The sequence below is a fragment of the Vanellus vanellus genome, assembly GCF_965231255.1.
Source record: "Vanellus vanellus genome assembly, chromosome: 5".
Lineage (NCBI taxonomy): Eukaryota > Metazoa > Chordata > Aves > Charadriiformes > Charadriidae > Vanellus > Vanellus vanellus.
In genome coordinates this window covers 14,301,689-14,326,946 of record NC_138910.1, presented here as the reverse complement: position 1 = coordinate 14,326,946, position 25,258 = coordinate 14,301,689, and the positions used below count along the sequence as shown (strand labels likewise).

General features: G+C 45.7%; 1 protein-coding gene across 2 annotated transcripts in view; it reads left to right on the top strand.

Annotated features, from left to right (window-relative positions):
- The window catches only part of GLI2 (GLI family zinc finger 2), a gene marked incomplete at both ends in the record, with an annotated part of 144,602 nt that overhangs the window by 67,304 nt on the left and 52,040 nt on the right, over nucleotides 1-25,258 (top strand). For both annotated transcript variants that reach the window (XM_082483275.1, XM_082483274.1), the window contains one exon: nucleotides 8,297-8,402. In XM_082483275.1, coding sequence (XP_082339401.1) covers nucleotides 8,297-8,402 — 106 coding nt within the window. The remainder of the gene's footprint in view (nucleotides 1-8,296; nucleotides 8,403-25,258) is intronic.

Below are 25,258 nucleotides of genomic sequence, written 5' to 3'. Positions count from 1 at the left end.
GCAGACGCCTACCCGCCTGCCCTGCTTTTGGACACAGCATGCGGCTCAGCAGCGATGGCCAAACGCAAAAACGGTGGCCAGGCTGAAACGTGTTCCCTGGGTGGTTGGCCACCAGCACCACGTTTCTGCCTGCTGTGCGCCAGCAGTGCCCATGTCCTCAGTTCGGGCTGCGTAGTGGCAGCCATCAGCATCTTCAGACTTTTTCCTTGTTCTCCCACCTGAGTTGAAGCAGCAGAATTAACTTTATAGAAGGATAAACTCCTCTGGGCCATCCCCAGGATGGGTGTTGTGATGGCTCCCAAGGAGGTTTCCTCCAGGATGCTGGAGAGGGGCAGCTTTGCATTTGCAGTGTCTGATGGAGCGGTTTGCTGTGACCCATGGCTTTTATGAAACCCAGGAATGGGCTTTATTCTGCGTAAAGTTAGCACTACATCCACATAGGCATCCCAAGTCTGTGTCCCCACAGGGAGCTGAGCGGCAGCGCGTGTATCTCGCTGCTGGGTGGCAGGGAAACAAACGGCTCCCAGGTCTTTCCGTGGTGGTGGGTTGCGTGCAGGGGGCCTCCAGCCGTACTGCTGGAGAAGAGGTAAGCGTTGTTGATGTTGTCCTCTGCTCCTTGCCATGCCTCAGTTTCTCCAAGTGTAAAGTGGTGCTGACTGTCCTGAAGGTGCTTTGAGGTGCCAGTACTGTAATGCTTATTTCAAGGCCTTTTTTTGTGATTTTATAGCTGAAGAAGGACAATGTATTTTTTATTATTTCTTGTTTACTTTTCACATATCTGCATCCCAGCTGGACCTCTTCTCCTTCCAAAGATCCTACAAGGTATTTACCATTACCTGAGACATTTGTCCGACAGAGGTTGTGTGTTCTTTATTGCTTACCTGAATGGGAAGCTTGGCTTGTTGTACCCAACCCACGGTTAAACTAAGCGTGTTGACTTCTCCAGCATTCTGACATGCAATGTCTGAAAAAAATAGTTTTGCAAATCAGGCTACCACCATCTTTCTTTGTTAGGTGTGTTAAGAGAAAACTGGTTCTGCATCCCTCTGGATGGAAACAGCTGCCTGGATGTGTTTCAAAATGGCCTGTAATACCTGGGGTGGGAGAAGGGTCTCCTGTAGGTGACCTGGTGGGATTCTGCCTCTTATTTATCCTTGCTATAGTGTTCATAGTGGGCCAGAATGCATATTTACTATTACTATGCCGGTGTAGTTCCTCTTTTATTTTTGTCAAAGCCACTGAGCAGGTAATAAAACAATGTAATAATTAACCAATAATAATTGAAGTATGCTGTATGAAAACCAAACCAAATGCTAACAAGCCAAACAAAAGAAAAGCATGCACGGTGCAGCCCTGTTTATAGTGCTGGCTGCTGGAATCGTTATACACGTTGATATAATAATACTGAGCACTTAATTACCACATCATTTTTAAAGTGCTGTATAAACATTAACCAAACCTCTGAGGTAGGGAGGTATTATTATCTCCATTTTAAAGAGGGGAAATTCTGACAAAGTGAGGTTAGTTGGTAATTTAGTGTCATGAAGTCAAGCAGCTGGTGGGGCGGGAGGTGGAGATTGCAGCTTCACGGCCAGTCCACTGCAATTTTGGAGACGGAAAAGCACCTGGGATGGCTTCTTGTGAAAGGCACGGCGCTGCTGTTCGGGGAGGGCAGATAATCCCTCAGACACCTCTCTCTGCTTAGAAAATATGCAGATTGGTGTAATTAGCAACCACATAATTATCCTTTTTTGAGGTAGGCGCGCAGTTGGTGTATTTTGCAAAGTATCTAAGCAACGTTAAAGTTGAGTTCTCGAAGAGGGTCTTTTGGGGTCTAAAAGAGGGCTACTCTAGGCTTGTGTGTCTGCTCCCCTTCCTCCTCGTATCAATTTGAGCGGTGGTTCTGGGAATGGCTTTCCCTGCAAAGCCCTTAATATTCTGCCTGGTGGTACATGACTTCATCCAAGGAGAATCCCACAGGCGCACCACCGTGATCTGCTCTGTCATGTTTCTGTGACCCAATTTTCCCCGTTCTTTGTCTCAGACCTTCCCTGACCCCAGGCCTATTATCTCTTCCAATAATTCACCCGGGCCATTATTAATGGTGCATTAACTTTGGATGTGCTTTCAGTGAAGATGTTTTTCTTGTGCTTATTCATTCGCTCAACTCACTTAAACAGCGAGATCATTATTCTGGGAACGTCACACAAACACAAAAACATCTCCCTTGCAGACACCTACAGCCCCACAGCACTTTGCCGGAGGGATGGCCTTCCAAATACAACACTGAAACACCCAGGAGGGGCTATCAAAGGGAGTCAAGTAGCCACACACACACTCAGTCGCCTGGGGCCAGCTTGCCTCCCCTGCTTGCACATGGAGAATGCCTGGCCGTCCGGAGATGCTCTGGAGCCCACCAACCCGGGGGAGCTCTAACGTGAGGAAAATCACTGCAGGAAGGCTGAGGAGCAAAGCACCAGCTTCTCTTTGCTGTTTCAAAACAAATCTGATGTTTGCCACCACAGTTGTTGGATGCCAAAATGTGTCCCTTTAAAATGTATGCTGTGGATGAGTAAAACTGGGTCTTTAAAAACCCTAACAAGAAAATGAATGTTGCCTCTGATTTAATTCTCAGTTGATGCTTTGGGCTTTTGCGGGTGATGATTGAGTGAAGGACGTTTCATGTTTGTTGTATCTTAACCTTGCCTTTGAGAAGAGAGTGAGATTTGGACATCCAGGAGAAAATGTAGGCAGCGAGAAGGGCCTTTGCTCCAGCGACGGGGAAAACTAGCAAATGCTTGCTCTCATACCTTAGAGGCTTCCATATAGTATCCAGTGCAGACAGCAGTTATTTTCCTGTTATCATTTTCAAAGAATGTGGACTTGGAAAAAAAAAAAGGCAGGAAAGTTGCCATGTCGCACGAAGCAGCATCCCACCACCCCCAGTAACAGGGATGCGGCCTGTGACAGCACAGCGCTGCTGCTGTGAAGCCACTCATGGACACTCACCAGCACCTTCTGGGACATCTCCTTCCCTTTTTTTTTCTGTGCCAGCTGCTTTTGCACAGCTGCTAATGCCATCGTGGTGACAGGAGAGCATGAGCTGTTGTCTGGAGAAGTTTTTCTCCCACTAATCCAAATCAATCCTATACCCTGGGGCTCCAAAGCTTTTTAGAGATAAAGTTGCAGTTTCTGCCTGCTGTGGTTGAGGTTTGCTGGGCAACCTGCTCTTGTTTGACTGCATACACTTTGGGCAAGTTATTTTACATCACCCTGTTTAAGGTCCCCTTGAGTCAAAAAGGGGACGTGTTTCAAACGTATGTGTTTGCTTTTCTTGCTAAGGAGAGGTGAAGCTTTGTTAGTCTTGCAAGGTAACTTGTGGTCTCTTTATGAAAGCTGTGTCCCATGCATCATTAAAACCATAGGAAATCAAGTCCAAAAGGGATCTCAAGAAGTCAGCATTTGTTTTCCCTCTTTTATATTTTTTTATGGACGTTTTTTGCAAATTCATTGGAAAAAAGCACTACAGGTACTGCATAATCCAGACAGCAATCTTTTACTTTTTTCCTCGACAAATGACTTTCGCTGTTGAATGCAAAATGGTTGTGCTCTATTTCTGGTGGCAAAGAAGCCCACTCACAGCCTGGACTGCTTGTTCCCATAGAAGGCTGTTGGATGTCCGTAGGAAAACTGCATTTTTTTTAGCCCATCCGGTGGCCTGCATGGCTCACGTGGGCTTTAGATAAAGGAGCGGGAGCTCTGTGGATATCAGATGGTACAGAAGGTGTGTGTGGGGCTCCTCAGGGTGTCTCCCCAACCGGTCGTGCTGTGGCACCCCGGTTGCAAGTGGGAACAGAAGACGTGTGCTTTAAGTGCTTTCCAAAGCGCTTTCCAAATTATTTTTGTCAAAGCGAACTGCAAACGAAACCCAATTCAGCAGCTTGTGGTCTGATTTCTTTTCTTCTGCTGCTTTTTTTTTTTTTTTTTTTAAGTGATCACATGTGTAGGCTGAAGCATTTGGAATAGAAAAAGCTTATTTGACCCTTCCTAATTCTCCTTTTCAGGCTTAAAAAGAGGTGCTGCTGTGAGTGATGTCAAAACGGCTCCTTTGCTCGCTATACAAACCCATATATGCAGCGTATGTTTCTCTTGAAGCACAGGTTTATCTGCGGAGATAATCAAAAGCCTGCATCATCCTCAAAAAATGCCTGTTTCTGATGCCTCCCTCCCCGATTCCTGGGATTTTCAGCAAAGGGACATCCCCTTTAAACCTGCGTTTCTGCTTCATATCTTTTCTCTTTGAAGCCAGAGGGTTGGCTGGCCTTTGAATAGACAAGGATGAGAATATAGCAGTGGGAGGTCCGTGTCTTGCTCATAAACCTTGGCCAGAAAATCAGCTCCGACAAGTGGGGACAGGTAGCAGCGTCTTTCCCCTTATCAAACGGCGCGGAGGAGCAGACGCATTCCTGCACGAGCGGCGGCTGGGTGGAAGGTGGGGCCTCCCAAATGCGCCTTGCTGCTCTGCCGCCATGCTTCACCCCGGGAGCTGCCTGCCACGGGCTGAACGAAGAGCCCTCTTATTTATGTACAAACCACCCTGTTTTCCCATCGTCCCCATCTCTTGGGTGCTGCTTTGGTTTGTTCTTTGCTTTTCTCTTCCTTCCGCGGGAGCCAGAGAAAACGTTTTATCTGCTGTCCCAGTGCTCGGGCACTTTTGGAGGTGCCATGGTGGGCCTTCATGTCCCAGTGTATCGCACCACATGGCCTGACGTGGCCTAACTTTTTCCCCGGGGAAAACTTTCCCCAAGCCTCCTGCTAAAATCTTCCTCCCTCCGTGTAAAACAATCATCATTAGCGCTAATTGGGCAGGTTTGGGGTTAAATGTGCAAGGATTGCTTGGGTTTGGTAAATCCTCTGCCACCGCAAAGCAGATAATGCTAAACAAAAGATTGCCGTGATTAGATTAAAGTTGGCAAATTCATTGCCCTAATCATCATATTGCCCTTCCCGTGGCTATTCAGGAATACATCACCGTGACTTACTTGAAGTAATTGAATATAATTGTCTTTTTAACTCGTACGTGTAAAACATCCATCTTTGTTAACGGCGTGTGGTGCTGTCCTGCTGCCAGCTCGCCGTCCTCTTTGGGAGGGGTGGGAACAAGAAGCAGAGCCGGGCTGACGTTTATGAATTGGTAGTTGATTGCCTATAAAACCATTCATTATTTCTGACCAAGCACCTGGAAGAGAATAAAAAGGAACAGCACCAGCCACCGGAGCCCGTAGGCTTGGCTGGTGCTCCCAGGCAGGGGGGCAGAAGGGAAGCCCTGGAGTGGGACGTTGAGAAGGGACGTCACCAAAACCAACCCTCCCCCTCGCCCTCAGTGGCGGCAAAGCGCAGAGCACGTGGTGGGGTGGGAAATAAGAGTGGCAGAGTGAAACGGGCGCCCAAGGCAGGGGCATGGCTGACCTTCTCGCTATCCAAATAGGCTGAAATGCTAAAACCAACCCAACGGTGCCAGTGGGAGGAGGAAGATTGTGGAAATTTTTCTCCCATTAATAAGCAGAGGTGTGAGGAGGGAGAAATTCTCTTCAGATGTCATTTTTATACCAACAGATAGCTAGGAAAGGAGGCCAGGCAGCAAACACCCCGTGTTTTCTTTTCCCCGGCTCTCCTGAGTGACAGGGAAAGACTCTTTTAGCACAAAATTTCCAATATTGCCTCGGCAATCAATCATTTAGAAATGCACAGGTACAAAACAAAACAAGTGTCCTGGCTTTTGAGAGATTCAGATTGACTCTTGTTCTTAAGGGTTTCGTCATTATTAGTGAATTAAACTGGTCCAGGGAACAGGCTCAAGGATTAGGATATGACTCGCTGTATTATTAAAACATTACCACGATGCCCAGCACGGTTTCAGCCCATGTCAACTCATAGTTTCCTGCAGTTTGGGGGTTCACCCAGCCCTGGACCTGCCCATTACAGGCAGAGTGGCCACCCTGTTTTGGGAGGTTGCAAAACTTCACCCATAGGGATGCCAGCTGGGCTGTGTAGGTTGGCTCCAGGACTGCGGAAGAGTTGGGTTTATTTGTATGGCATAAATACGGGGTGAGAGCTGCAGGAAGCCCAGCCTGGGGGCTCAGGCTGGAAGAGGTGTTTGTGCTGTCTGACATCAGATGTCTGTGCCGGATAGTTGATTTTGTGATGGTACTCGGTGCGTGATGATGTAAAACCTCCTTGCCCCGCTCCCCCTGGTCCCCATGGCAGCCGTGGGTTGTGGCCGTAGCAATGTCCCCAGGGAGGAGGGCAGCAGCTCTAGGTGCCTGCCAGCCCCGGCAGCGGTCTGAGGAGACCAAAGGGTGTATGGTGCTGCATGAGCAGGGGACAGGGTGTGACGACTGAACTCTGCCGCGTTTCTGACCTGGAAAAACACTGGCTGCCCCTTAAAATGAAGACTCCTTACGAGTGTCCTTATGTAACAGATCATCCCTACCCAGGACGGTTAAAGGGTGAATCTTCCTCCTGCCAAAGCAAATCCGAAAGGATGCAAGTTTATTCTCTCCCTGAGCTGCTTTTGGGAGAGGAGGGGAGGGGAGCAGAAAGGGGGAAGGCGGTTAACAGTTACCCTACTGTGTCCTGACATTCGGCGAGCTGCAAAAATGCTCCCAGTGTATCAGGTTGTGCGCGGTGCCAGCCCTTCGCTGGAGCACGGAGAGCAAGTCTGCTGCGGAGCCTTAAATACTTTCCACCCCGACTACCTTAGCTTAACGCCTTTCAGCAGAGTTGGCAGGAGGGTTGTTTTTGTGTAGTCTCTCACCTCTGCCGGCAGCCCGGCTGACGCGCCTGTGCCGCGCTGTGCTCAGGGATCGTACATTGCAATGGGAGTAGGAGCCTCAGATCCTCTCGCTGATATGCCGGGAAAGACGTATACGGGGATTTCACGCAGGCTTTGCGCGACGGACCCGAAAGGAGCACAGCCTCGCCGGACGGAGTCAGCGTAGCTCAGTTGCAGCTGGAATCACAGATGCGAAAGGCTGAATTTTAAGTCTTTCGTAGAAAAAGAGTTTGGCGTTTACTGAAGTTTGCTTAGCATCAGCGAGAGACTTGGCCCAAGCTTTGACGCTTTGGTTTTGGATGGTGCTTCCCGACTACAGAGAGATGCTACCTGTCGCGGAGGCAAGTCACAGTGAAATACTGAGTGCAGAGTGGGTTTTGAAATGCTCACTTAGGAGGTTGGTTTTGTTTCGCTTTTAGTCTCCAGTTAGACAGAAAGGCCAAGAAGCCAGAGAGGGAATGGGAAGACCTGTGACAATATTAAGTAATCTTAAATTTAAAAATTCTGACTGTAAAGGCAGAGCAAGACCAGCCTTTTATTTTTAAGCCGATTGCTGGTGCAAATCTAGAAAACGGCATCGTTACAGACGCGATGAGCCCTATCAGAGGGCTATTGTACGGTATCGTTATTGAGGCTCTGCTAATTGTATTTCTTTAGCTTCTGTAATTTTAGCAGGAAAGGCCCAGGCGGCCAAGCAGCGTTGTCGGGGGTGGCATGGAGAAATAACCTGATGAATTTTCCATCAGCTCGACTCACTCAAATATTCTCACCGTTAACTTTTGGGGTCAATAATAAATATTAAAACCTGTAGATTTAATAAGTCAATGTAGGTGTTCTCTGCCTTTTGAGACCACTTTATCTTTCCATCAAAGATGAAACAAGCTTCTCAAATGAATAAAAAATAGGGCCTCAAGTGATTACAAGTGAGAGCAATTTGGGTTCCTCTCTCAGAACCTGGCAAGTAGGCACTTTTGAGCCTTTTCTGACTGCCTAGACAGTCTGCATTAGCGCTGCTCTCGCTGTTACATTTTTAGGTAAATATTTCCAACCTGTGTGTACAGACCTTCAGGAAAGGTGTTTGCTGCCACTCCAGGCATGAGGGACGACGCAGGTCTGGATCCCGCCAGGCTCTGTTGAGTCTGATTTGCGTTGCAAGTCTAGTTTTCCTTGGTGCTTCCTATAATCTCCTCAAGTTCAAAGAGCGCTTAGCTGCTTGTCTTTGTCAAAAACCCTGTTGGAGATCTTTTATGTCGAAGATGTAGGATTTCTCCGCATGACTTTGATTATTTATTCATTCCACTTCTCTGGTGTATGATAGCGCTGATATCATGAAGACCCCTTGTCTTGCACTGCTCTTGCTCTGAAATTCATGGAGATTTAGTGCCTTTGAAATTGTTTTAAAAGGAAAGGAAAAGTTTTTGAAGTCCCTTTTTTTTTTTCTTCTTCTATTCCCCTCAACAGTGCCGCAGCACATTTTTCCGGCCTTCCACGCTCCTTTGCCAATTGACATGCGCCACCAGGAAGGACGATACCATTACGAACCTCACTCTATCCACGCTATCCACGGGTAAGTCTTGCACCTCCGCTCCCATGCCTCCCTAAAATGTTGGCTGCCCGCGGTATGCCGAATCCCACTGCTCAGGTTCGGGGGACTCGCTGGCCTCTCGGCAGGCTGGCACAACTCGTCACCGCCTGCCCCGCTGTCCCTGTCTGGTGGCAATACTGACCTGCCTGGCAGGAGTGCTCTACAGCTCCGTTAAACCTAAAGAAGTGCCGTGTAGCAGCGGGATGGGAGTGCAGGGCTGCTGTGTCGTTATCCGCCTGAGGTCCTGGGGACAGGCTTGACTTGCATTTTTGCGCTCGCGGTCTTTCTCACGTCACACCACGCCGGGGTCGTTTCTGGCACCGTCTTGGTGAAGACTCAGCGCTGCTCCCTCCATTTGGAGACCTTGCGTACCGTTCCTCCCTGCCCGCCGGTTGTGGCGATGTCGGGGAAAGGCTGTCAGGAGTTCCGTAATTCACTTTGATTTCACCGGACGATGGCCTGGACAGGTTTGATGGTGTTTTCTAAAATGCGGTAAAGAGGCAGGTCCTCATGCGGGTGTCCATCTTTGATCTGGAGGGGCAGGACCCTGGGTTTTGGTGGTGATCTCCTCGTGAGAGTACCCCCTCCCCAGGGCAGCTGATGGCCAGTGAGCACAGGAACCGGTTGGGGGCTGTACCATGAGATGGGGGATCGTGGTTAACCTCCTCATCCAGGACGTGAAAGCTCAATAGTCCTTGCTGCCTTGGAGGACATGTTTTTAGAGAGATATGGGTTCACCTCCTGTAAGCTTTGACCAGGACAGGGAAAAAGGAGCCACCAGAGATGTGAGCAGAGGCTGTAGCGACTGTGTGGCAGAGAGAGTTTTTCTTCTTCCCTGAAACACACCGTTCCCATGGGAGGTGAGGAGCAGCTTGATGGGGTTGGTGGTCACATGGCCGCCCCGAAATCCCTCAACCCGTGGCTGTAACACAGGGCTCAGCTATGAGCTGAGGGACAGGTCCCAGGGCGCTCGGTGAAGGGGTACCCGTAAGAGCTGGAAACATTTTTCGGGAAAAGCAAGGGAAGAACAAATAGGGCTCATCACTTAAACTCCCATTTGATCCCTGTGTTGACTCCGGAGCCCCGCTGTGGCCTCGCCGTCCGGCCGGGGTCAGCACTCGCCCGGCTTTGCAGGGGCTGTTTGTAGAGCTGTGCTTTTTCTGGATAGGTGAGAGCGGGGGAACAGTCCCCGGGAGGCAAGTAGCACAGACGGCGGCAGCCGGGAGATCTGTGGAGTCCCACAGCTACCAGGGCTTTATTCCGCTTCCAAAATGCTGCGGGAAAAAATGATAGGGCATTCCCCTGGATCCCACCAGAAGACAAGTCGTTGTCTTTTTGGCTGGCAGTCAGTTTGACTGACTGTTTAAAGGGGCAGAGCAGCTCCTTCTACGCTGTGCGCAAAGGGGAAAAGACAGAGCAGGTTGCTAACATGAGAACTGGGGGGGCGGGGGGCTGAACGAAATAGTTCTGGTCTTGCGTGCAATTACATGCAAGAATTGTAGGGGAAAAAAAACAGATTAAAAAAAACACATACTGGGAGATAGTTAATAAGTCAGAGCTCTGGCTAATAAAGTACATACTGACTTCTGAAAGGGGCAATATTCAAAACAGTGGTTAGAAGAGAGGATGGCAGATGATCAGATGTTTGGCACCAGGTTATTTCTGTGCCCCACTCGGTGCTCCCCTTCGCTCCTTGCAGGCAGGGTATGGTGCACTGCCTCTGCAGCAGCTTCTTCAGTGGGGTCATGGAGCAGTGTCTTCTCCAGAACACAACCGAGAGCTCACCAGCTGGTGCCATATACCTGTGAATCATAACGCCCAGTGACGGGAGCCAGTATTTTATCATATTGGGGTTGTCCAACTGATCAAGGCTGGCCAAGTGTACGGTGCTGGCAGATGAGGTTTCAGTTCATCTGTGCCAATATCAATAATCCACTGTCTTAGCAGTGGCCACATTTGTCTGTCAGGGGACCTAGAGTGTCCTATTTAGTATTTCGGTAGATTTGCTGGTAAATACTTATTGCCTTTCTTCGCTGGGACCCTTCACGTTCCCAGCAGCACCTCTCACAAAAATCACTTGTGAGGAACTGGAGAGACAACTTGGTTGTTGGTCTTAGAAGAGGAAACATTGTTTTCTTTGAAACGTTTGGTAAATCAGTCTTACTACCTGGGCATTGCGCTGGAGGTTGCCTCTGTGGCTGGTAAGGCACCAAACCTGAGCAGCCAACTGCTTCTTGTATGTGGGGTTTTTTTTAGGGTTAAGGGAATGACACTTCTGTTCAGCTCTTTTCCAAGTGCCCTGGAATACGGCACAACCACACACACTGCGAAAATTCTCACCGGCTGTGGAGTTAGTCTCTTGAACATTTTTTCTCTTTCAATTTTATCTGCAAACCTCTTAACCTCATCTCCTGCCCTTTCCTCCTCTGGTTTTCTTTCGCTTCTCTTTGGTCTTCCTCTTCTCTCCTGCAGTCTCTGCTCTGGAGATCATAACATAGCGCTCACCCTCCTTGCTGGAGGGTGTCCATCGTGAAATCATTTAAAACACAGTGGTGGAGCTGGGCTAGAGTGTGCATAGAGGTTACATGTCTCTTATTCATTAGGCTGGGTGGACTCTGCAGGCACAGTCAAACCTCTAGAAATTTGAAATTCATCCTGGTGGTGCAGAAATCCATCCTTCTGTTTAAAGTAAACAACTAAAAAAAAAAACAACCAAAAAAAAAAAGCACATGCATATTTTCACTCTAGAAAATTATGGTAAATGTTTGGAAGAAAAATTGTGTCACTGAGTTTTGGTTTTATGATTAATGTGATCGGTGCCTGACAGAGAACCCCCAATTCATCAAGCCCATATTCTAGCTGTCTGCTGTCTTGCCGGTACCAAATTTATCTAATTACATGAACATTGCACAGCAAATTAAGTGTAGTCTCATTTGTCGCTAACTATGGGGTCTTATTATCTGCCTGCTGCAGTATGTCAAAGGTTTGTTTCCCGATTGCTCAATGTAACATGGTACTGCATTCCCCTTCATCACTGTTTGCATTTGGCCTAATGAGAACATACGTTATTTTATCCTAACTGGAAGGAACTCATCTGCAAGGCTCTCTTGAGGAGAACCACCTGTGGGACCCTCTTCTTGAGAATCTGGTTGGGAATATGGAAAACTCGAGTAATAATTGATCCGCGTGCCAAGATGGGGGCCTGACAGATTTGCTGCATTTCTGCTCACTGTTGTCAGTCTTTATCTCTCAGTCATTTCCTTCTTAAACAGCATGACAAATAATTGTCAGGTTTTGAGGTTTTTTTCCAAATCACCGAGCATTTATTGTATAAGTCCAGAAGCAGGTCATGTTGGTATTGCCTTGAAATATACCTTTAGAGATTCTTTGGGGGGGTAAAATAATGTTTCTCTAGTCATTAGGACAACTTACTTTTCTGTACAACCTCCACTGGTTTTACTTATTTGGTGTTACACCACTTTCCTTTTTTGACATCTTGTTGGCATTAAGAACAATTTGGCAGAAGCATGGTGCTTGCTTGACTAGTCTAGAAAAATTAAGTATCTTATTCAGCTCTCTGCAGTGCAAGCCAACAGGAGTATTGTGGATTCAAGTCATTGTCCTGGATTCTGATGCTTCTGAAATTGAGGTCATATGGAGGATGAGGGGAGAGAGGGGATTGGAGCCCAGTGGACACTGAAAAAGGATGAAATGCAGAATGGAGTAAAACTGAATACGGGATGAAATTTCTTCCAGGACTGTAGTTAGAGCAGTATGAATAAAGGAAATTGTATTGGTACATATAAATTTTATGAGGTAACGCTTCCACAAAGCAACATTGTTTAGTATTAAGGTTGCAAAATACAGCACTCAAAAGCTAAGAAATGACAGAAAAATAAATTTGCAAATTCTGACTCATTTTGTGTGCCACTGTGCTAATGCATTAAATTACACAGCCACGCTGTTTTTCCCTGGGATCCGCGCCTCTCCCACAGCACGGGATGGCCCAGGCTCTGTGGAAGAGCAATGGTGGGCGTTACATGCATTTCCTGCATGCAGCTTTTATCGATTTGTCCGAATTTCCCTCTGCACTGTTGGTTGTAGGCAGAACGTAGATCAGCGTTACCGGAGCAGAAGTCGTCAGCCAGGGTATTTCGGCAGGTTCAAAGCTGAACCAAATTCACTTCATAAGTTAGAGCAGCTCCTCTTCTAACAAAGGGGATATTTCATATTTTCGTGAGCTTCTTCACAAAAGCTTACTCCACTGGGGCCCAGTCTCCGCAATAACTCCCTCCGCTTCAAACCAAGGGGACTCTTAACATCAGCTTTGCAAGATCAAGCCCTTGACTACAGAGAAAAGCTGCTGGCAGAGACGGCAGGTGATTACTGATAGCTCCCTTCCACTCCCCACTTTTAGGTGTGCTCAGCTACTCTCAACTTTTTTTTTTTTTTTTTTTCAAGCACAACAAAAATAACTAAAAACTCCTTAGCTCAGCTTAAAAGTCCCTGCCAATGAAGGAGCCTTCAGGGCTAACCCTTGTAAACAGCATGCCTAGGCTTGACTCAGCAAGACGCTTTTTAACAGTAGCTCCTAAACTGTGGTTAAAACCCATCAGGCATTACGCAGTGTAACAAACAAAAGCAGCCTTGTTTTTCTGCCGACATCCTGGTGGTGTTTTAGGATGCAGTTCTGACATTATTTATTAACAAAATATTGTTGTTACTCTTCTGTCCACACATAAAAATAGTAAAAAAAAAAAAAACCCTGAGCCGATAGTCACAAATTCCATGGCTTTCATGAGGACCAAATTGTCCCAAAGACCAAAACATAGAGAAGACTCCATCTCCATGATAATGTGGACTTGCCCTTAATTTCCCTCTGGTAGGGATTTTATCTGGTTTAATCACGGATCTTCCTCCATTTCCCCGAGATCTTAATATATTACAGATTTTCCCTGATATACAGCCTACGCTTTTTTTCTTTATCTGATCCTATTACCCCTCCTTGTTGAAGTTTGTTTTCTTTTCGCTTTGTTAAAAATTACAGAATACCTTTTCAGGATGAGTTCCAATGTTCCTGAGCTGTTTAGGCAGGGTAATTCACAGGCGGACAAGGTGACTGTTAAACTTTCTATCGTAAAAAGGCTTTTACAAATTTACCAAATGTAATGTCGAACCCAAGATTTTCCATGTCGGATATCTGTTTCAGGCTGGTTTTCTGTTTCCTTTGTTGTTTTTGTGAGATTCAGCCAAGGGAGGCCAAGTGAGGTTAAGGGAAAATATGTTGTTTAGCCATACAAAAAAATAATCACCATCATCTTATAACTGTGCTTCGAGAAACACCAGTGTCCCTTGCTTTAGAGGTGGAATTTGCTATTGTCACAGATGTGCTTTTTGCCGTTCCTATTTAAAAAAAAAACACACACAAACGCCCCCTCAATTTTGCTGGATAGAAATCCTTTGAAAAATCTCACTTCCAACACACTCAGTGAAGGGGTGTCGGAGTTTTGCAGGAAAATTTTCCGAGCACCCCCATGGCCCTGACCGCGCTCCAGCCGAGCCCTGTGAGGGTTTTTCCTGCCAGTGCTCCCCATTTTCTGCTGGGGACTCTCGGCTGTCCCCTCCGCCCGGGGGAATTCATGACCACAGCTGATGTCGGAGGGCAGCCGGTTGCATCGCAAACTCGCAGAGCTGCCTTTGTGTGCTACTGGGCATCCGTAAAGTGTCTTCAGTTAACCCCCATGGGACATGGCTCCCATGAGGATGCAGCTTTGATCCCATCAGGTGGTTTAGGATGGGACCCCAGGTGATGGTCGCTCCTGCAGCCAGGACGCCGCTCGGTTGAGCCACAGAACGTACCCGCCAATAAGACCTGTGTGTTTTCATATTTACTTTGCTACCGGTGTAGAAAATCTTTGGCAGGTCATGATTGATGGTACTGTGCTGCTTTGGAGATAGAGCGAGCTCCCTCCGGAGTCAAAGCAAACAGCTGCTCAGAGAGGCCTTCTTATGTGTTTTGCAAAGTTTTACGACTTTCACCAAATAGACACATTGCTCGTTTGGGGGCTCCCACATCCAATTTATTCTGTCCCCTTCTTTCCCACATGCTTCATTTATTTATTTAGGAAAATAAGAATGTGTGAGTAAGCGATGGTTTGCAGAGACTGGTCCCCTCCAGAAGGCTGGTTCAAACCTCTCTCTGGTCTGTAATTAGCAGGAGTGTGTTGCTTTTAGGTGGCTCTTTGGTAACCTACAGGCGGTGATTTGGGGAACTATCAATACCGATCTCACTGTAAAACTACCAGGATTAATACTTGAAGGTCACTTGATCCATCTCCAGGAGACCACAGATTAAGTACTGGACTGCTGCTGTCCTGTTTTGGGAGCTGGAAAAATTACTTTAATTCAATCTGTGCTTTAGTTTTCCCATCTCTAAAATGCCATTACAGTAATACTCACCCTCCTGATGTTTTGAGAGTTAAGAAAAGTCAAGTGGTCTGTGACTCGTTCGGCTCCCCAGAAGGGGTTTGTGGCATGTTTTCAGGCATCAGGAACAAAGTACGCAGCGCTACCTACCTGTGCAGAAACTGAGAAGGTACACGCTTAGCATCTTCTGACCTCCGTGGGAGGACAGGCTGATCAGGTCTTCTGAAAATGGGGCAGACATAATCCAAAACACTCATCAGGGCTAGAATGTTTCTGTGGGTTTTTCAAATCTGATAAACTATTCTACGGAAAAAAAGAAACAACAACCAGTCAAACACAAAATCCTACAGCTTTGTCTTTTGAAACTTGTTAACAATTTTGAAGCGTTTTCCATTATGAGAGAGATTTGCACATCTGTGCTGTTCTTTAAATTAAGGATAGTTTCATCATGTGTGTTTAGTTAAATAGCCTTCAGAATGCTTTGAAAAACTCAGACCAGTAGTCCAGAGGGACCTGAAGGTGCCTGGTTTCAGAGTTCACTCAACTATGCAGTAATACAGAGATTGTACTTTGAAACATTTGGGCTGGATCTTCAGTTGATGAACACTGGTGGCATCGCACTGGAGAGAGGGGCCTGGGTGAGCTCAGATGGAGTCGTGCCCATTAGCACTTAGTGAAGATCTGGGCCACCGAGTTGCTGGTACTGTGACACCACAACTTACTGAATGAAAAACTGCAGCTCTAATTTAGCCTAATCACCGCCAGAAGTGTAAAAATGGCTAGGAGGTTTTAGGATTGAGAACAAGAGCCTGATCTCTGAGGTCTTTTATGTAAACCTCTGGCATGTGTTCGTTTAATATGATGTCACTCTGTAATCCACCATTGCTTTTAAATGTCATTCTCAGAGCTTCATGTCAGCAAGTCTTAAGTGATAATCCCTTTGCTTACCTCACTTTATAGTAGATTAAAAGTGACTTCATGCTTCCACCTTATCCACTCTTAAGCTTGTGCTTTAGGAAAAATTTATTTGAACTCTATTCTCCCGCTGCTTTCTAAAGAGTTTCTAAACAGAGAGTGCGGGTCTTTCAGGAGCCCTCTCAATGGTATTGCCCATTCTCCATTGCTTTCAGCATCCTGTGAAAGCGGATAAATGTTCAGTGCCAGTCTCCTGCCCTTTTAAACTCCAGTGTTATGAATTTGTTTCTCAAGCTTTCTCTTGGCTAAATGTGGAGCACTGCCCCTCCTGGCCTCTCCTTTTTCTTAATCCTAAATAAATCCCCTCTCTAGATGGTGTTTCACCTCTCGCCAGCTTCTTACAGTCGTGAGGACAAGAGACGATGAGACCTGTTGCCGTGTTTTGCTCCTGTGTAGCACTTTCTCTTGTACAGTACAGGGGTGTGCGGGTTCCCCCTTTCTGGTCCTGTGTCTCCTGGTTGAACTTTTACTCTACCCCGTGCCAAATCCTTTCTCAATATAAAAAGCTCTCTACGCAGTTCACGTTCCTTGTCCACCCTCCTTTTTTTTTCTCTCCCTGAATTTTGCCCTTCTGCTCCTAGCGCACCTCCTTGTGTAACACGTCCCTCCAGATATTTGCTGCATGTTGTCATATCCTTCCTCCCCACACTAATGAACTGGCCAGGCTGCAGCCTGCAGCATATACTCAAATATCAATCTGCTCAGCCTCCTCATTTTCACTGTGTTTCTCTGAAATGCTTCCAGTGTGTGTGGAGATAAATGGACAAAACCCATCCATCCCATTGGCTTGTGAAATGAAGCCTGCGGCACATCACTTTTCAGGTGCTGGTTAATCTGGGTTCCCAGCTACCAGTGGCCATGGGAAGCAAATAACACAAGGTGCTGAGAGATAAAAACTAATGGCAGGAATGTTGGCTTGTGATACTGGAAGAAAAATGTAGGATTTTTAATGTCCATACAGAGCGGAAATTTTAAAATCTCATCCAAAAGTTCCCCCCACGCAATAAAGAGCAGAGAAGTCAATTTACCCTGGAAGGATGAAGGACTGAGTCAACTCTGCTGGGATTAGAACATGTGGTTCGAGGGATCCTAGGTATTTCGGGTCTGATTCTCGGACCACCCAGATGGCTGGGGGGAAAGGAAAAAAAAATAATACTAATAAAAAAAGGACCCTATTTGGCAGAATTGTGGATCTGGATACGCTGCCTGCAGCTGACGCCGTGCACACACATCTGTATAAACCGAAGGGCAGAACTGGGTGCTATTACTCTGGCAAATTTCAGATCTGCAGAGCGCTCCTGCGGGAACACGTGCGTTTAAGTGGGCTTTCTAGATCCCTGGCTTTGACGTTAAACCACGTATGTATGTTTTTCTTCTGTGAGCCAGACCATTTTGAGAATTTGTGATTTTACACAATTTTCTGCCTTGGAGGCTTTTCATGCCTGTTTTTTTTTGTTTCATCGTTGATATTAAATAGACAACTAACAGAGCTAAATTTTAGAGCGTTACTCAAGGGTCAAATTTTAAAAAGTGCCTCTATGATTTCAGATCATAAATCCCACTGTATTGGGTCTGGCTAACAACATTATTTTGAAAGTGGGTGTTGTGGGTTTCAAAATAATGTTGAATCTTATGGCCGACGCGTCAAGCGCTGGTAATGCAAAGGCACAGTGGGTTTTTCAAACATGCCAGATCCCAGTTAACGTCTACCTCCCCTAACCTTCACTGAAACTCAGAACCCCAAAGCCATCCCTAGTAAAGGAGTTAAGTACCTAAAAATTAAGAAATGGCTGGAATGGAGTTGAGAAACACAAACATGTCAATGAGGTGGCTTGTGCATGCTTGGAGTCCAGCATATATGCATCCAGGTCCTACAGCTCCTGTAGGACCAATGGGGATGTATTCCGTCCTGTCTCCTCTCTGTTGTAGGAGCATGTACATGGCAAATCTCATGAGATGATGTGCTATGGAAAAACCATATTCAAGGTTTAGTTGATACTAGTTGGCCAGACTCCACTTCAAAAGCAAGTTTACTGCATTCCCTGCGCTCACTTTATTGGCATGTATGGGGTTGGGTGTTGATGTGATTGATCGTGGGAGCTGATAGTGAAACGAGGAGATTGTGAGCCTTTTGATGATTTTTTAAGCTGATACTTGGGCGGGGGGAACACCTTACAGCATGGCAGGAGCCTGGGAGGTAGGAGCTATCCTTTTCCACCCCCTGAGCAGCAGCAGGACCTGTACCATGGTCTCCCCACTGCTGAGTGCCTGCTGTTAGATGAAATGTGAGAGTTGGGCTCCACCACCATCTCCTGCCCTTTCTACGAGTGCAGCAGTGCATCAGTGTTTCTTTTGTACGTACAGGTGGAGCCTCCTCACAGCAGAGGTATTTCTTCCTGCCCAAACTCATTTTATCTCTTTCTTACGCCTCTCCTTACTCCACACACCCGTACCCAAGTCACTTAGAACAGCACCTGGGTGCAGTCAGGCATGCCTGAAAAAACATGTTAGGGCTGTATGAAATGCAGTTACATCGAGCTTTTTGAGTTTAAGTCTCTCTGAGAAATAAATGTGCGTTCCTAAATCCTGTAACAGCCTTTGAAATATTTTCCTTTCAATCCTGTAAAGCATCCTGGAGAAGAATTTGACTTATTCCTCCCCTTGCCCCTTCATGAGAGGCTTTCCTAGCTTGGTTCTGGAGCTACTTACATGGCTTTTGATTTGGAAACCAGCTGCAGGACATGTTACCTGCTGACTGAATGCTTCATCTGAAAGCCTCTTAAGATCCCACAGAGTAACCACACATCCCAAATTACCACTGGTAGAGGAAAGACTACCAGAGTGTGGTTAATACGCTAAAAATAGGAAAGTTTCAAGCTTACAGCTGCATTAGGGCGATGTTCTTACATGCGTGTTCTTGTTTGAGACTATTTGTCTTCACTCTGAGATAAAACACTTGATTTCATATGCTGTCTTTCATCCTAACTCAAGTGCAGTACGATATTTTACAAGAGAAAAATGCATTGTAGCTGACAAAAAGCAGGGTGTAGAAAGATAGGGTGATGAAGGAATTAACGCATTCAGTCATCAAATCAGTAAATGAAAGGAAGATCAATCTAATGGGGATTAGCAAAGAAGGAGAAGAGATGTTTGTAGAAGGGATTTGAAAAGAAATGATGAGCTGATGAGGCAGAGGGACATACAGAACGTGATCTAGGCTACAGAACTGTTTTTAAGTCTCTCCCTATTCAGGAAAACACCTAAGTGTATGCTTAATTAGAAATACCTGCTTAGGTCTGTTGACTTCAGAGGAACTGTTCACTGAACAGCATGTTCACGTACTGTCCTGGAGAGAGGTGTTCTTCTGAAGATGCCATAAACCAGAAATGTTTACTAAATCCCACTTGTGTATTCCTGCTGTAGAAATAGTTTATATTAGAGATTTTTCATGTGACAATATAGACTTGGCAGTTGACTTCACACCTGTTACAGCAATGGAGTATCTGTTGGCATTTTCATGAAGGGCTTCACTTCAGTAATGTTTCTTTAGATAATTTTGGCAAAGTAGAAGTCAAAGCCTAATGAATAGGGACTACAGCTCTGTGATTGCTTCCACGTAACATTGCTGTGAATCCAGCATTGTCACAGAGATCCTGGGGCTGGTGTCAAACAGGCCATCTTGGAGGAGCCTAGTCGCAATGGTACCACATAGACAAAATGTCCTGTTTGCTTCCCAGGAACAGCAAATCTTCACGGAATTAACAGTGTTTGAGGTGCTGCTTCGAGTAACCGATCACCGCTCAGACAAGACAGTGTGGTGGTCTTGCTTTTTTGAAAAAACCCTCAAAAAGCCAACGATGTTTTCCGTTCCTTGGGAGGAACCAAAATGAGATTTTTGCCCTGTTTTACCCTGATTATGAGGCACGCATTTTGTCGTGGCATCTTGTGGGTGTCAGGGTATGAGAGTAGGCGGATGCGTAGGGACTAGGTCAGGGTGCATAACTCTATTATCAGTGGGAAGGGTTTTGCGGTTGGTTCCCAGGGGAGAAATTATATAAAAGTTATTTGTAGCTTTTCCCCTTTTTTTCTAGTCCTCCAGCCCAACTGTTTCTCTGTAAGAAGTAACGCCAAGAACTGATGAAAAGTGAGGTATCTGCAAAGTTTTATGTATTACATTTGAACTCTTAAATAGTTATTACCTGTTTGTGTATTATTTCCAGTAGAAGTCTCTAAAGAGAAATGTTCATAGTGAAATCATTGTCAGCAGACCCCAAACCACTTTATTCACTTGAAAAAAATAGAAGACTTCCAAACTCCAAATAAATTTCCAGCCATCTTTGAAAAAGAAATTGTACATGCACACATAACCAAACCAATTTTCAGGTTAGGTCAGGAAAGTTCAAACCCTCCCTCAGGTCTTGCAACAATGAGATGACCCGAATGTAAGAGACTAAAATGGAATTGAGCCAGGTTAGATATTTTACAACCCATGTCTTTTTAAGAGTCCCAGAGGACCTTAACTGAGGACAAATGCACTGGACTTTTGAGCTTTAGTGGATGGGAATCACGGCCGCTCCATATTCCTCACCAAAGCATCGTCACGTGGCATTGCCTAATGAGTCAGAGGGAAAGGCACTCTCCCACCAACACCACTTCCTCTGTGTCCTGGGATTTTCTTTGCCAGTCATCTAGTCAAGACTTGGCTAGGTCTTGACCTTTCCTGGCATGTGAGACCTAAACCTGGTATGACTCCAGACTTCCCTCGACCACGTCTGGTTTGAATCCTGTCAGTGCCGAGACGAGTGTTACCGCAAGAATAAGAAACTCTTCAAAGAGTTGTTTGTTTGTTTGTTTTTTCAAGAGCTGGCTTCTGCCAAATGTGAAGAAGGTAAGAGCACTGTGAGCTGTAGCTTCTTTCCCTTCAGGTCCTGAAGTGCTGATGGTCCTCAGCATCCTATCAGCCTGGTTTCTCCACGCTTGATCTCTGTGGAGCAGAGTTTGCATTTCTGGTGAATTATGTGACAGTTTCTGATAAAGCCAGATGGTGAACAGAGACTTGGGCTTGGTTTGCGCACAGATATCGCATTGCTTCAGGTATGTTACACTGGTGCAGCGGATTGGGTGAGTGACCATTCCCAGGGGTACTCAGTGAGTAAATGGCACAAACCGAGGGACAGAAAATTCCTTGAGGTGCCTTGCGCTGTAGAGCATATCATGCTTCCTCCCAAAATTTTGCACTAGATGCAGTGTTTTTCTATCCCTTCCTTTGTTTTTTGACTACTTTGCCAAACTGGCCTTCATCCAGACTCTGGTTGCTGTGATTGATTTCATAGCTTTGCTGTTCGTAAACCCAACCCTACCAACTCTGCATTCATTGGTGGCTTTTCTCCCAGGCAGGGCAATTTTGTGGTTCACACATTCACCAGCAAAATTGCTGCGATCTATGAACTTCCAGTGCAGTAAGGATTTGTGTGTGTGTGTGTTTGTGTGTGTGCAGTCTCCCTTACTTACCAGTGCAGGGTCTCAATCTAATCTCCTCCTCCCATTATCATCCTCAGTGGGTGAAAGCTAGGCTGAAAGATAATCTCCTTGCCTACAGTGCATTGTGGTCTGCGCTCCCCCTGATTGCATTTGAGTTTCAAACGAAAGAGCCTCTGGAGTCCAGGAGCAAATCTTCGATTAAATTGAAACTGGAGGCTTTTAGAAGCTGTTCTTGAAGGCTGAAGGTAGAAGATAGAGACGGTGCAGCCAGGGAATCTGGCATCGTCGGGAGTGTCACAGGAGCTTGACAAATATGCCAATGAAAATCCATGGGTACAATAGCATGAGCTGCATTTGTTGTTCATTTTTGGCTCGTCAAACTTTTGTCCTGCTTTGTTGAACAGCAGAATGAGAGCTTTCAAGTGGGTCTTGTGTAATTGAAAGTTTATCTGCTCCCCATAGGTCCTTACAACTCTTCTCGCACTCGCTCTGTCCCTCAGACGCTCTACGACTGAGCTTAGAAAACGGCCTGTGCCTTCTTGTACCTTTTCTTATTGGCTAGAAGCTCTTTTATAGCAGATGTGGTGAATGGCTGTGTTAATCCTTACAGCATTCATGAGTACCAAATGTGTACTGCAGTGCTGGGTAAGAGTCATTATTTTGCCATTACATTATGAACAGCTTTAAAACTTGCACTGTAATGTGACACGCATAAAGGGAATTGTTAATATTAGAAGTTCAGTTCTGGATAGCTGAATTTCCTTGGTTAATAATAACACTATAGATTATTTAAACCATAAAATATTTTTAAAATCTGCTTTATTTTCACCTGTTACGTCCTTTGCTTATTTTAGCAAATCAAGCAGCAGATACAAGTGAAAAAGAACTCCAAAACATACAAAGTGCAGGACCTTAAGTCCTATTTCAAAGTAAACTACGAGCCAGACGTATTTAGACTTCTTTAGACATCAAAATCCCACCAGCAGCCTGCTCCCACAATGAATGCATGTAGGAGCTTAAATCAACTGAAATCAACTTGGGCTGCAAAAGATACTTGAAGGTGCAAAAAGTGACCGATGGGACTTTCAAAAGCTGCTACCGCATGGAAAACCTCGCTGCTGGGATTTCAGCTTTGATTTCCAGGCTTGGTTTGTTTGTCACCGTGTTGTCTAAACAGGTAAAATAATCCACTGCACCTGAGCAGTTCTGATTTCTCATTCCCAGACCACAGTACAATGGCCCTGTGTTTGCCCTTTCCAAAATTGGAGAGAAATGTTTAAATAGAATTTTGTGCTGAATTATTAAAGCCACTGTAAATGTTTTCATTAAAATTTGAGTATGTTTAATATCCCTTCTCTTGAATTTTAAATAGAACCAATACTTGGCAACTTAATTACCCAGCAATATCTCTTTTTTAGATTTTTACCTTATATTAATAAAATGAGTGTATTTACATAGTTCCAACCTAAGCACATCTCGTTTTACTGACTAAGTGCATCATTAAAGGGCACACAATGTTAACACCTTTTGGCTCGCGTGAGACTTTACATCATGCTGCACACTGAATCCTGTAGTGAACTTTATCTTATGCAAAAAAATAAATCATTTTCTCTGTCCTTCCTGATAAAATGTTTTAAAAAAGACAAAAACCACACACACAACTCTTTGGTCATTTTGTACTATCCTCAAAACATGCCTGTTTTCATTAAGGTTGTATTCAGACTACCCAGAATATCATCTCAGACAGACTTTGGCTGCTGTTGTGGAAGGCGATGGCTATAACGTGTGAGTTGAGCACCTGCAGTTGGGCATACAAAGACAGCAGCTGCCTCTCCCTTGGCTCTGCATAGTTTGAGGCTTGGCAGAGTGTGTAGAAATGAGGTCTCATCCCTCTCTTCACTTAGATGCCGTAACAGGAGCATAAGGTGGTGTTTGGTGAGATGCAAAGAGGGTGTTTTCTGAGGTTTGTGGAGTGATGAGGAACCTCCTGCTTCTGCTCCCGGTCCAGCAGTATGAACCGTCACCAGAACTGTTAGGATGTAGAAGAGGTCTGGGGGATTTTGCCAGTGCTGATGCTGTAAAAAAAGCCCTGTTTTTCAGGCAGCACCCAAAACCCATCTACAGTTCCCTGGAAAGGGGAGGGTAAAGAGTCTCTGCTATTGTTGCATTTAGGAGATAAACAGGTTCAGAAACTTGGTGTCAACCTGCTGCTTTTGGGAATTAGATGCGACATCTAAGGCTGGATTGGGGTCATTTAAGGCTCAACTGAGGAGGACTAGAGATATTGGATTTCTTATCTTTACCCAGCTGAGTTTAGTGTCCTGCTTTTACCTGAGCTGAAGGAAGATTTGGGGCATCTAAAATTGGCATGAGGTACCATGCAGGAAGAAAGGCAGATGAGAGCGATGGCCTGGGGAAGCGAGGCCATGGCATAGCCTTGAGGACGCAGGTCCCTGGAGGGTGGTGACACAGCGATGAGCTGTGCTGTGCTCAGCCATCCTCTCCTGCCAGGCTGGCGAGTGCCAGACCCGCTGGATTCCGACACAACCACTGCAGATGCGCAAGGGCTGGCTCTTTGGCCTCCGAAGGCCATGTGCGTGCTGCATCGCTCTCCAGCTAAGACAACACGAGTCTTTGAAATGTTTTTCTGCATTTGCATTTATAAAAGCTGGACAGGCCTTTTTAAAAAAAAAAAAAAAATCTGATAAGTAGCAGGCAATTGAATTAACCACTGTTGACTGTATTGCTGTCTCTTAACAAACTCCATCTGTACGGTCTCCCTTTGTAGACACAATTTTATAACTTAATTTCCCTACCAAAACATCAGTGTTTACTTAGCAAGAAATCTGTTCTTTGTCAGCTTAAAACAGTGATTTCTTTATTACCACTCTGCGCAAGGAATGACAGGACAGAGTTGGCACTGGAGCAAGTCTGGTTGAGTCTACAGCGTTGTAATGGAAACAGGGTGAACCGAGGGTCAAGTATAATGGGATTTGTATACAGAAATGTGTCTGCATAAGGAATAGCTGCATGAGATAAGAGAATGAAAGATGAGACCCGCAGGTCTCCCTTTGCATGGTGGCGGGAGGGAGGTGTCGCCGTAGGTATACGGCGCTGCTGGCATGGGAGACGGGGTTACCTCTGTGCCGGCATAGCAAAGATGCCTAAATCACGCATGCGTGCTCCGGCACTGGCTGACGCCGGTGGGTGTTGGACGGGTTAGGGTGGTGGATGGTGATTACTCTGAGAATGTCTCATATGTAATTTTAGTGATTTTGGGAAGCACAGAGTCAATGAGGGGTTTAAAAGCTATTGCAGTCTGTGGCGACCCTAAAAATTTTCCAGCAGGGTTGTCAAACATAGTATCATGAATTTAGCCCAAATAACAAGAGTCTTGCAGGGGCCTTTTGCTATCTTTCACAACACCCGAAGGAGGTTTTTGTGATTCCCGAGAGTTTTGCAAATCACAGGTTGAAAAGCGCTAGTATACACTTTCAGCAGTAAACAGCTAGGGAACATCAGATCCCTATTCCTTCCTTGATAAATGTGTTATACTTTCCTGTCTCATTGGAAAACGGGAAAAATTGGAGAGAATTACATCAATGGTTCTGGGAGCAAAAGGGTTTTGGAAGGAAGGCTTCTCGGGTGGTACGTGGATAATGAGATATAAAACACCTCATCCATGAGCTGATGATCTGGAGGGTGAGGGGAGCATCCCGGCTTCTTTGAAGTCCGTTGGAGTTGTACAGTTGAGCAAGCAGCGCTGGCGTTTTACCGCAGGACTGGGCTTCTCTTTATTGCATTTAGTTTCTCCTGCTATAGAGCCTTTCTCAGTCTTACACTGCAAGCTAAAGCTGGTAGAGAAATGCCAGTTGTTTATCATAGTCAATTGTAGAGAGATTCAGCGTTCTCTGAATTATTTGTGTTCATCTGTTCCCTACAGAAAATTAACTCCT